The sequence below is a fragment of the Elephantulus edwardii genome, unplaced genomic scaffold (assembly GCF_000299155.1).
Source record: "Elephantulus edwardii isolate Elephantulus edwardi_28Jun2011 unplaced genomic scaffold, EleEdw1.0 scaffold00091, whole genome shotgun sequence".
NCBI classification, from domain to species: domain Eukaryota; kingdom Metazoa; phylum Chordata; class Mammalia; order Macroscelidea; family Macroscelididae; genus Elephantulus; species Elephantulus edwardii.
Genome location: NW_006399841.1, coordinates 6,093,320 through 6,105,651, shown reverse-complemented (window position 1 = coordinate 6,105,651; position 12,332 = coordinate 6,093,320). Strand labels below are relative to the sequence as shown.

At 49.2% G+C, this 12,332-nt stretch overlaps 1 protein-coding gene across 1 annotated transcript in view; it reads left to right on the top strand.

The window, feature by feature from the left end:
• The first annotated feature begins 674 nt into the window (after positions 1-674).
• Positions 675-12,332, top strand: part of LOC102846414 (CKLF-like MARVEL transmembrane domain-containing protein 4-like) — a 22,449-nt gene continuing 10,791 nt past the window's right edge. Inside the window, exons 1-3 of the mRNA XM_006890665.1 lie at positions 675-785; positions 6,306-6,479; positions 9,335-9,433. Of these exons, the coding sequence (XP_006890727.1) occupies positions 675-785; positions 6,306-6,479; positions 9,335-9,433 (384 nt within the window). The remainder of the gene's footprint in view (positions 786-6,305; positions 6,480-9,334; positions 9,434-12,332) is intronic.

Here is a 12,332-nt window from a genome sequence, read left to right as displayed (position 1 = left end):
AGCGGAATTCAGCAAGATTAGGGCCTTATCGGTGTCCTTGTTCTGTCCAGTGGAGACTTTAGGGAACCGACTTGTGCTTACAGATGTACTTTACATCCTGGGCTGCCATCCGCATCTCTGATTTTTTGCACGAATGTGGCTTTCATCTCCTAGGCTTTTCCAGAAAGCCTCTTAGAGTTGGGTCTGAGACCTTTTGATGTTAGCTTTTATCCCTTACTTTCCCTCTGCCTGCCTTTCTCTTTCGCTGGAACTTGATTCCAAGGTTAGAATAAAAGCCCTCGACAGGAGGGTGGAGTTGAGGGGTGCTGGCTCCCGGCCCAGACTCTCCGAATGAAAGGTATCTAGTGCCCTCTTCAGCCTGACGCAGGCATTGCCCGTGGGCCAGATGTGGCAGGGACATGAGGGTGCAGGTCGTTGAGATTGTGGGGGTGGGGGTGCAGGCTGTGGGCAGCGGGCAGCAGTGCCCCCGAGAACAGCAGAGGGCACTACTGTCCAGCTCTGCGAGCATCTCCAGAAAGCTGCCTCTTCTGTCTGCTCCAGAAATTGCTCCTTCTGGGACTTGAGTGCTCCATTTCTTCCTTTTGGGGAGCGCATCCCATCTGAGGACGCAGACCCTGTTCTCGGCTGTCCAATTCCTGGCTCTGTATGTGTGTGTCCACACAAGTTAGGACACCATGAGTGGGACTCTGGAGTTCTCAGGGGACAGTCATTTCTCCCACGTGCCAGCAGAATGCTGTGAAATCACCTGTGACATTGAAGCCCACGACTCCATTCACTTCTTTGTGGTAAGGATCCTGGTAGGTCAAAAAGCAGGACTTGGGAGTCAGCAGAGAAGCAGTGAGAGAGGCAGGGGTGCCTCTAATCTGCAGGGGTTTCTGTGACTCCAGAGCCCCATGGCTGGTCTGCAAATCCTTGCTTGAGTTGAGGGTTCTTGCAACATGACCTTTAAAACCCCTTAACATGTGCACAAGATACTTTCTGTTTCATGGCAGTTAACTAAGTACTTCAAGGAGCAGACACTGGGGGCAGGCCTGGGCCTTTGCATGCTGGCCAGCGGTGCATGTGGGGTCGCCGAGAGGAGCAAGGAGGCATCAGGAGACACGTAGGTCCCTAGGGCAGTATCACACATCTCCTGAGACACTTCCCTGCCTTCTTTCTGTGCATCTGAATTTGGAGCAGTCTATCTGCTTTCTCACTGAAAAACCGGAACGCAAGAGGACCACACAGGGAATTGTAACGGCATCCCAGATCCTTCCTGCCTCCCCCTAAAACCATTCTTGTTCTTTCTTCTGTGTCATCGTTCTAGCTGCTCGCTGTGTGTCAATCTGAATGACTCAAGGATGCCCTCACCAGATTGCAGAGTCGTCTTCCAGACTTTAGAAAAGTTCCTGAAGTTTGTTTACAACTATTTTCCATTTTTTGTTTTGTTTTGATTTTACACTCACTGGTTATGTCACCATCGAGTCGACCCATAGTGACCCTGTGGACAGGAGACCTGAACCCTGGCCTGTCCTGTGCCGTCCTCGTCATCTCTGACACACTTGACCCCATTGTGGCAGTCACTGTGTCAGTCCACTTATTTGAGAATCTTCCTCTTCTTCGCCGACCCTCCACATTCCCAACCATGATGTCTCCTTCCAAGAAATAGCCTCTCCTAGCAACATTCCCAGAGTATAAAAAACGAAGCTTTGTCATCTTGGCCTCTGAGGAGCACTCTGGCTACACCTTCTCCAAAACATATTTGTTCTTTTAGGCATCCATGGGATATTCAGTACGCTTCTCCAACACCACAGTTCAATTCCTCTGTCATCTTTATTTATTGTCCAGCTCTCAAATACATAGCAAGTGATTGAAAAGACCATGGTCTGAATCAAGTGCACCTTAGTCTTCAAACTGACTTCCTTGCTCTCCAGTATTTTGGAGAGGTCCCTGCAGCAGTGGATGGCCATGGGTGAGTGCACTTGGCATGTAACATGTTGAATTATTGGGGCTGCCGCCCAGTCAGTCCTGACTCAGACCTGTCCGGTCTGGTGGAGTTGCGCTGTCCAGTTGTGTTGTCTAGGCTGTCCTCATCACAGCAGAGGGAGCTCTGGTGGCCTGGCCAGCAGGGCGTGGTGCTACTTACCCACAGCTCACACCTCCTGGGCGGCTCAGATCCACCAGTAAGAGAGGTGGGCCTCCCACCCGTGCAATTTACAGCCTCGGATCCCCCGATGGGGGCAGGCATGAGTGATGATCCTAGAAGCAGGTGGACCCATGTTTCCACTGTCAGAGGTGCACCTCAGTAGGTTCAGCTGGGTGTGTTTGAGCCGCTAACCTTGTTAACTGCTGAGTGCTTCCTCATGGCACCCAGAGGGCTCCCTGTAGGGAAGAATAAATCTGTGGGCTACAAACAAGCTTTCAGTAGCATGCACCATCTGCTGGATAAATTGTCTTCTAAGGGGGTCTGTGGTCAGTGGCCCTTGGCTAAGTGGTTGGCACTGGAGAAGCCTTATTTCACAAGCAAGCTCCCCAGAGAGATGTGACCTGTTTGGGGCCCATCAGTAATGTATTTCCCGCTGCAGAGAGCGCGGCCCTGGGGATTGGAGGGGAAGTCCTGCTCTGGGACCCTTTTGCTCACTGGGAAACTCCCAAATCCCTGTATCACCTTGAAAAATCGCAACTCTGTCCTGGATGAAGCTTTCTAAGGGTTTACTTCATCTTTGTTCCTACAAATGTGTGTCTATACTTAGGAATCATACAGCAGTGACCCAAATTTTTAAGGCAGGTAATAAAACAATCTACTGGGGTGGAGCACCCCTGATCAAGCAGGCTGCCGGTCCTGCAGAGGTGCTTCTGAGCCTGAAGACAGAGTCGAGGCATGAATCGTCATTGCACTGTGGCTGGCCACAGAGGAACTGAGAAAAGGAAACTCACTCTGCTCATTAGCAAATGGAGATAGGCAAATAAGGAGGGTCCCTTGTGCCCTCACGTCAAGTGCCACACTCTTGTGTTTTCATCTGTTAAACAGAACAGGCTTCATGCCCCTTTGAGATTCAAGCTGGCAGTTCCTTTTCAGCTATTGCCCTGGGCATCTTCACAGCGCTGGAAATTGAGGGCTCTAGAAAATGGAGTGCTTTCAGCGCAGGCCCCATCACCAGACCTGGACCCGTTCTGTGATTAAGTTGATGCTGAAACTTTAGCTCACAAACTTTGAGCCATTATCAATCCTTGGAAATCATGCTAGAAAAGACGGAGGGCCAGAGAGAGAGAGATGGATACATACAGTGACTGCAACAGGGGTCTTGAACATGGAACCCCTCAAAGAGAATAAGACAGTCCTGAAGATGGCCTAGGGTAAAGCAAGTTAGGTCTTTGGCTTTAAGGTCACCTACAGACCCTTGATGATGGGAGGAGACTGAGAAAGACAGGATGATAAATAATGTATACCGCATTGAAACAGATGACGCAGAGAACTGTTTAAAAGGGATATATGATTAGGTATTATTGTCATGACAGGAGTCCAGAACAAAGGCTGTATAATGGAGTGGACTTTGGGGGAGGGATTGAATCACAATGAAAGAATTTTTCTTTTACTTTTCAAAGAGAAGAGCAAACTGGGGAGGAGTGGGCAGGGAGAAAAGTGCAACAATGAATAAATGGAAATCCAAAGTCTCTGTAAACTTTCATTAAAATTAATAATAACAATAAAGAAAAAAAATACCCTCAATGAGATGGATTGATTCAGTCACTGGGGTAGTGGAGGTAGGTGTATCAGAGACAATAAGATGGGCAAGGGACAGAGCAGGATTTAGGGCTGTTGTACATAGGGTCACTATGAGTCACAGGCAACTCAACAGCACATAACAACAACAACAACAATAATAGACACATTTCTACAGTTCAATTTCTCAACAGTAGCACTATTGGCATTTGGACAGATGATTACTTGTCCTGGGGGCTTCAGCGCTAGAGGACAAAGGTGGGCAATCTCCTCCCATGTGGTTTACGTCTTGGGAAACCCACTGGACGGTCTCCATTATGCATTAGAACTGGTCAATATCAGTGAGTTTAAGATTTTACATGGAGTTTCCATGTGGTACAAATCGCTGCCTGCAAAGCTGCAAGGTCAAGTCCACTCAAAAGCACCTTGAAGAAAGGTCTAAAAAATCTACCCCTGAAAATAATCAGCCACTGAGAACTGGGGGCACCGGTCATTCTCCCCCATGGGAGGCACCATGAGCTGGCATCAACTTGACAGCTTCGGTTTGGGTTGAGATTTCAAGTACATGTGCAGTGTACCTGGCATGTCCCTTGTGTGACCTGGACAGGTTTTGTTCTCTTTGAGGGGCCGTCATAAAAATTCAGAAGCTTCTCTCTTGCTAATAATATTTACCTGAACTAACCAGCCTGTCCCTTCAGTCAGTCATTCCTGCAGCGGTATTCCTGCCTGCCGAGGTGTTGAGCAAGCTCGGCCTTTAAGCCAGGATTCCCACGAGTTCCAGAACTCACCCCGCTCGGCTCGCTCGTTCGGCCTTTCCACCGAGGAGGGCTTACATTCATGGGAGACCCACCTCTGTCTGACTTGGAGGGTCACCACTCTGATGTTAGATCTGGGTTTAGATCCCAGCGCCTCTGCTGACAAGGGGGGTGACCTTGGAGTCATTCACTAACCCTGTGTCTCAGTTGTCCCTCTGAAAACAAGGGTTCTGTGTGGCCTCCATTTGTGTGTCAACAAGGTGTCATGTCTTAATTGCATGCAAATGACAGGCAAATATTTACAACTTCAGGGAGATCAACCGGATGCCAAGCACTTCTCTTTGTTGGTGGGTTCCCTCTGTGCAGAAATAGAGTGAATCGCTTCATCACTGCCTCTATCCCTGCCTGCTCTCTGCAGAGGCTTCTGACTTAAGGGGGAACAAAGGGGGTCCCCTCAGTCCTGAGCGTGCACAGCCAGAGTGTATTGGGAAGCCTGTCAGTGAGCGAATGCACACTCCCCACCTGGGAAAGCACTTGACTACTAACCCTTAGGTTGGCGGTTTGAACCCACCAGCTCGTCTGTGGGAGGACCAAGTGACAGTTGGCTCCCACTGACATCTCAGCCTTGCAAATCCTACGGGGCCATTTTTCTCCACCCTACAGGGTCGCTATGAGTCAAACTCTCCTTAACCTGACAGTGGTTTTAACTTCCTGACAGTTTGTGAGGAAATAACCTCTATTTTAGCAGTTCCTCAGTTGGGACCTGGGTGGAGGCAGGAGAGATGGAGGTTGATTGGTTTGTTTTCTTTTTTACTTTTCTTTTATTAATTTTAATGAAAGTTTACAGAGACTTAGGGTTTCCATTCATTCATTGTTGCACTTTTCTCCCTGACCACCCCCTCTCCCCGCCCCCAATTAGCCCTTCTTTTGAAAAGTAAAATTCTTTCGTTGTTATACAGTCCCTCCCCCCAAGTCCACTCCACTATGCAGCCTTTGTTCTGGACTCCTGTCATGACAATAATACTTAATCATATATCCCTTTTAAACAGTTCTCTCCCTCATCTGTTTCAATGCAGTATACATTATTTATCCCATCTTTCTCAGTCTTTCCTCAACCCAATGTCAGTCCAACTTCACAACATTGTCACTATGCAGTATTTGTCCTTTTGTGACTGAGATATTTCACTCAGCACCATGTCCTCCAGGGTCACCCATTTTGAATAATATTGCATGAGTTCCTTGTTTTTCAATGCAGCATAGTATCCATTGTGTGAATATATCACAGCTTCTCTATCCAATTGTTTGTTGATGGGCACTTAGGTTATTTCTACCTCTTTGCTATTGTGAACAAAGTGGCAGTAAGCATGTGTGAGCATATATCTGTTTGAATGGCACTTATGGTTTCTTTAGGGTAAATTCCCAGTAGTGGAATTGCTCGGGCAAATGGTATTTCTATTTGCACCTTTTTGAGAAAGCGCTGTACAGCTTTCCACAGTGGTTGCATCATTTTATACTCCCACCAACAGTGTGTAAGGGTTCCAGTTTCTCCGCAGCTTTGACTTGATGTTTACTGTTCTGTTGAATTTTGCTATTCTTATTGGGGTGAGATGATATCTCATAGTTGTGTTGATTTGCATCTCTCTTAGAGCTAGTGATTTTGAACATTTCTTCATGTGCTTATTGGCCATCTGAATGTCTTCTTTGGTGAAGTGTCTGTTCATATCCTGTGCCCATTTTTCAATTGGGTTGTTTACCTTTATCTTGTTGTGGTGTGATTGGTTTGTTTTCTGGGGCCTTGTTGTCTCCCGCCCCCGGCAGGGCTCTGATGTCTCATCTGTCCGTCTCAGGTCACCCTCCTGATCGCCTTCATCTGCGTGAGGAGCTCCCAGTGGGCCAACTACAGTGCCTTCAGCTACTTCGAAGTGGTCACCATGTGCGACTTCATAATGATCCTCGCCTTTTACCTCGTCCATCTCTTCCGTCTCTACAACGTGCTCACCTGTATCAACTGGACCTTGTCGGTAAGGGAGTGGCCTGGCCCCAGTCTCAGCTCCCCCCGGGCAGTGGGCGGAGGACCTGATGGAGAAGTCAGAGCATTAAAGGGGGCGCCCTCTGCCCAGCCCCGCTGTCCCCCACCTCCCTCCCTGCCTCCTTCCTGCCTTTGCTTCTTCAGCCCATTGCACCCTCTCCTGGGTCACACCTCCCTGCCAGGCCCAACTGTGTCTGAAACCACTTTTAGCTCCAAGAAGGCAGTGCCTCTCATCTTAACACTTCTCAAGTGACGGGAATGGGCTGTTTGTGAATGAGTGGAGAAGAGAAACAGGGCAGAAAAGAACTCATGAGTAAGGTAGGCATTTATACTCTTAATGAGAAGTGAAGGATAAGACCCTCCAATGAAGATGGGCTGACAGGCTCAGGAGAGAAATCAGAGGTTTCCAGGTTTCTTCCCTCCCTCATTGTATACCTCATCTAATACCTTTGTTGAGATCTAATTCAGATGCCACTGGTTCACCCGTTTAACGTGTGCCATTCAGTGCCTTTTATTATAATCACAGTCACGCAGCCATCACTCTTTTAGAGCATTTTCAAATGAGATTCATTTTAGGAGATTTGCATCTCCTCTGAAAGAAAGCCCAGGCACCAGTGTGTGCTGTATTGTTATTCACAGTGTCCAAGAGGTGGAAACAACTCAAGTAAACTCAAGTGTACAGTAGCAGATGAATGGCAAAAAAACTCCCAAATAGATGGTAGATACTCAGCTGTAAAAAGAAAGGACGCAGGGAGAAAAGTGCAACAGTGAATAACTGGAAACCCTAAGTCTCTATAAACTTTAATTTAAATTAAAAGAGAGAGAGAGAGGACTTTTTGACACATGCCATGAGGTGGATAAACCTTGAAACATGCAGTGAGATAACTCAGGACCTAAAGGGTAAATACTATATGATCCCACTTATATGAAATCACTTGAGAAAGTTAGACAAGAAGGAAGGAAGAGCGGAGGAGCATTGATGCCTTTGAATTGTGTTGGCAAAGGGAATTGAATATCCCTTTTTTGAATATTCCCAGAAGAACAAACAAATCTGTCTTGGAGGAAGTATAACCAAAGCAGTCCTTAGAAACAAAGATGGATTGTTTCCACCTTCTGACTGCTCTAAACAAGGCTTCTCTGAACATCCATGCACTAGTCTTTCTATGACTACATGCCGTCATTTCTCTGTGTATACGTCTAGTGCTGGATCAGGAGACAACTCTGTTTCATCTTTTAAGGAACTGCCAGACTGTTTCCCCAAACGGTTACACCATTTGCATTCCTGTAAGCAAAGTATATAGGAGGATACGGATTCATTACGTCTCCTGCAGCAATTGTTATAGATATCCTCATGGATGTGAAGGGAGCTGTGACGGCCGAGCGGCTAAGGATTTGTGCTGCCAGTTGAAAAGTAGGTGGTTCAAATCCACTAGCTGCTCTGTGGGAGGAACACAGCCACCTCCTGAGCGATTTACGGCTTCTGAAAACCTGCTGGAGGGTCTGCTGTGAGTCACTTCTGACCCTGTACCACCTAACACGACCACCACTATGACTGTGAAGTGGCATCTCATTTTGACTTTGCTTTGTGTTGCCTTGATTTAAAACGTCTTTCTTTTTCATACGTTTGAGGCCGATTTGTGTATCATCTTTGGAGAAAGATGCCACTTCTCTGTCCCTTTTTGTTGGGTTGTTCTCGCTGTTGAGTTCTTTATGGATTTGGGATCGCCAGGTTCTTCTACAAGTTTTCAGAGGCTGGAAATGGCACAGAAGGAGATTGCCCATCTTTCTCCTGTGGAGCAGCTTGTGGATTCAAACTGCTTGCTTTCGGGCTGGCCGCACAGCTCCTTACCCACAGGGCTACCAGAGCTCCCTCTTGTACAGAAGTGAGTCTACACAACAATTGTATGCACTTCTTCCAAGTCACCCACAAACTCAACTTAAAGGCACACTTAGGAGCTTGTTTATAGGCAGGCACTGCCTGCCATTTTAAAGCCCTTGTTGAAGACAGCTGAAAGGGAGGCCCTGCCCTTCTTCTCATGCAGAAGGCAAGGATGGCGTGTGTGCGCTCCCGTCCTTCTCAGTGACAGTGCTTCATGCATCTGTCCAGGGCCTGCAGATGTGTCCTCTCAGCCACAGACAGGGAATGAGGTGGAAACAGAGGCCAGGAATTGCATAGAAGCCAGAACCTGGCCGGACAGACACTTCTAGAAAGAGGAAGGGGGCCAAATGAGGGCAAAACCAGATGGACGAGGACGTGGGAGTGAAAAAGCCGGCTCCACCACACCCTGGGGTCATTTCCTGGGTGACCCGTCCCAGGCCCTGACTCCGAGTGTGGGGGCCCAGCACCTCGGGCCCCTCACTTGGAGCTCTTCACAGAATGGGTGGGTGCTGCGTTCAGCCTGGATCTTTCTCTGAAGCAGCAGGACGAGGCTCACGTCCAGATGAGGCTCTGACTCTGGAAGTACAGTTTCATTTAAGCTCTCCAGCAGAGTGGAGGCTCCTTTCTATCTTAGAAGCTTCAGCCAGAGGTCAAGGCACTGCTTACAAACCCATCTCAGGATGGGAGGGGCCCTCGGAGACTGTGTGTGTCCACAGAGGTCAAGGTGCTGTTTACAAACCCATCTCCGGATGGGAACGGCCATGGGAGACTGTCCACTCAGATGAGACGGTCCCTTGCCCTCTGTCCCCTTACCCTCCTGCTTGCCCAGCTTCTGTCCGGCCCCTTGCTCAGGCCTCTGCCTTCTGCCCTGCTGCCTGCAGGGTGGGCCGCAGTAAGGACAACAGTACAAGTCCCCCAGTGCCCTCGTCACCTCCTCTCATGCCTGCCCTGCGCTGTCTCTGCCCCAGGAGTTCCTGCACTACGCCATCGGCACACTGCTCCTCCTCATTGCCTCCATTGTGGCCGCCTCCCAGAGCCGCAGAGCCGGGGAACTGGTGGCTGGATCGGTGAGGAGGGTCTTGGGGATGGGAGGGGGGCACTTTTAGAATGGATTCTTGTTTCAGATGCTCACTCTCTTCCTTACAGGGTAGAGGACAAACTGGTTCGGGGTGGGGGGGCCTTTCTTCCACAAATCCAACCCCCACTTTGCTGTGTTCCCAGGGAGGGGACCACAGGACAGCGGGGCCCCAACCCCAATGTAGCTTATCCATCATCTGTCTGCCTCGCTTGCAGCCACTGTGAAGTCAGCTGCGGATGAGTTTGAATGTAGGTGCCCACTTCCAGCATCTGCTCACAGCTGCTTCCCCACTATAGAGATGCTAGAGCTGCTTCTAGGCCAGGAGAGGGCCGTCTGCTCAAAGCCGCCCTCCGGGTGTCCCAGGATCCCCATTCCTGCTTGTGACAGGTACTCAGAGCAGCACGTGTATCTGTGCAATATATTCCAGAGGTGGAAACTGAGCCATTCGATAAAGGGCTGTGGGAAAGGAGTGTGTGTACTTTATATGCACACACAGAGTACGTACACAGTTACATGGACACGTGCAGAGATGTGTGTCTCTGTGTGTGTGTGATTTCTTTCCCCCTAAAGGCTCATAGACACCTGTCTTCTGATCTATGGTTTCATATCTGATCTGCCTCATTGTTCAGCTCAGTGGCCCTCAGGTCAGCTCCAGTTCCTCTAACCAATGAACAGGCAAGATTTTTCAAATAAGTTTTGAGAAACTCCATATACAAAGTGAGGAAGAGGCGCTCTTGAAACTCACCGATGGAGGACGGAGAGTCTGTCTTCCACATACAACCACACACGGCAGAGCGTCACTGCAGTGGGTTCGCCGGGAACCCCTGAATGCTCAAGAGACCCCTTCAGTGTAACCCAGGGCCCCCACCGACCCCGTGCTGCCTCTGAAGTCAATGTCACCTGCAGGTTCCCACCTGCCCAGCCACAAGGTCCGGGAAATCCATGCCCTTCAGGGACACGGGGAGAGCCCAACCAGGTTTTATGAGTCAGACCCTGTCAGTCCTGGAATCCACCCAATGTGAGCATTAGTCATGCTTCACCCTGTGTCTGTGATCAGATCTGGGCCCTGGGGATGCAGGGAAGGGACAGAAGAAACAAAAAAATCTATTCGCTGCTTGCACAAAAGTATCATCTAGAAGGGAAGAGCAGAAAGCATAAAAAACAATTAGCCAACAAGACAACATAGTCCCAAATAGCATCATGTAAACCATATAATAAACTCTTCAATTATGCAGGGCAGACAGTCGGGGACTGGGGCTGTGTACAATGTGCCGGTTGTGGAGCTCAGACAATGAGGGGCCAGGCTGGGCTCTAATGGGCTAATTATGTGGTACAGACAGTTGACACAAAAGGAGCCGAAGAGAGGGACTCAGGGAGGAGAGAGGTTGTGGGTTGGAGGGATCAGCTGTTGCATAACCAAGCCTGAGCGAGAGAGACAAGGCCTGCTGGCAGTCCCACCTCCTGCATCTGCTATTGGCCACGGCCAAAAGGCTTTAGCTGGTGACCTCAGCCTCACGTCAGGGTGGCACAGCAGACCCGAGGCCTTTTGGGGAGCCTCCGGTCATCTCTTCAGTCACCTACTATGCAAATGAGAGCTGGACAGTGAAGAAAGACAACAGAGGAAAGATCAATGCCTTTGATGTGGTGCTAGAGAGGAGTTTGGAGTGTCCCATGAACGGCCAGAAAGAGCAAACAGATATGTCTCCGAGAAAGTGCAGCCAGAGGGCTCCTCGGAGGCAAAAATGGCCAAGGTCCATCTCATATGCTTCAGGCATGTTGTTAGGAGGGGCTGTTCCTTGTCAGCGAAAGAGGGGAAGATGCACAATGAGGTGAACTGACACGGTGACTGCAGCAGTGGGCTCAGGTGTGTTAGAGATGATGAAGAAGATACAGGATAGGGCAGGGTTCAGACCTGTTGTTCATAGAGTCAGCTTTGTATGAGCCGTGCTCAACTCGACAGCGCCTAACGACAAACAAGAAGACCATCCCGGCGATAAATACAGCAGAGTGGTCTCTGGGTCTGCCTCCCTGGGCTCAGCCCCCATCTCTGCTGCTCGCCTGTGTTTTCTGTGACCATCGGTAGAATAACCGACTTCTCGTGCCTTTTCTTTAGCTGTAATATGACAAGGTGACGTCAGGGCCTCTAAAATATACCTCACAGAGTTATCTCAAGGGTGAACAGAATCAGCACTCCTCCAAAAGTCTTAGAAGTTCCTGGGTGCACGAGCTAGGTGCTGGATGACTGGCCCCAAAGGCTGGCAGTTCAAACCTAGCCAGAGTCTCTTGGGAAGACAGGCCTGATGACGTGTTCCCAGGTCACACGCTTGAAGACCTGGAGTAGTTCTGGTCTGCGTATGTGGTGTCGCCATGAGCAGACGACTCAGTGCCTGGGACCCACTAGGCCACCAGAGCTTCCTGGTAGAGAGTGAGTGCTCAATAAATGTTAGCCACTACAGCCGCCAGTATTGTTCATAAATAAGGAAGGGAAATTCCTTCAAAGCTTATAAAAAGGCACCACCATGGTTTGCTCCTGCTTCTGCCACGAGCATTTAAGGAGCCTCATTCCAAACCCGTCCCTCAGGTGCTATGTGGCTGGACTGAGCCCAGTCAGCTTTCCTCGCCCTCACGCGCTGGATGGGCCCGTGAAAGGAAGGGAGCTCTGCCTGAACTTATCTTCGCTTAATATTCTTTAAAGATGTGCAAATGTAAAAATTGCACACAGATGCCACAGCTTTTGGACCTAACAGGAGATGACGCTACAGGCCAGATAAAATTTTTTTAGTATAAATTTCTATTTTATTTTATTATTTTTGTGTGAGTGTACCGTCAAATCAGATCTGACTGGTACAGGAGGAGATTGTCCCTCCTTCCCCGGCAGAGCATCTGGT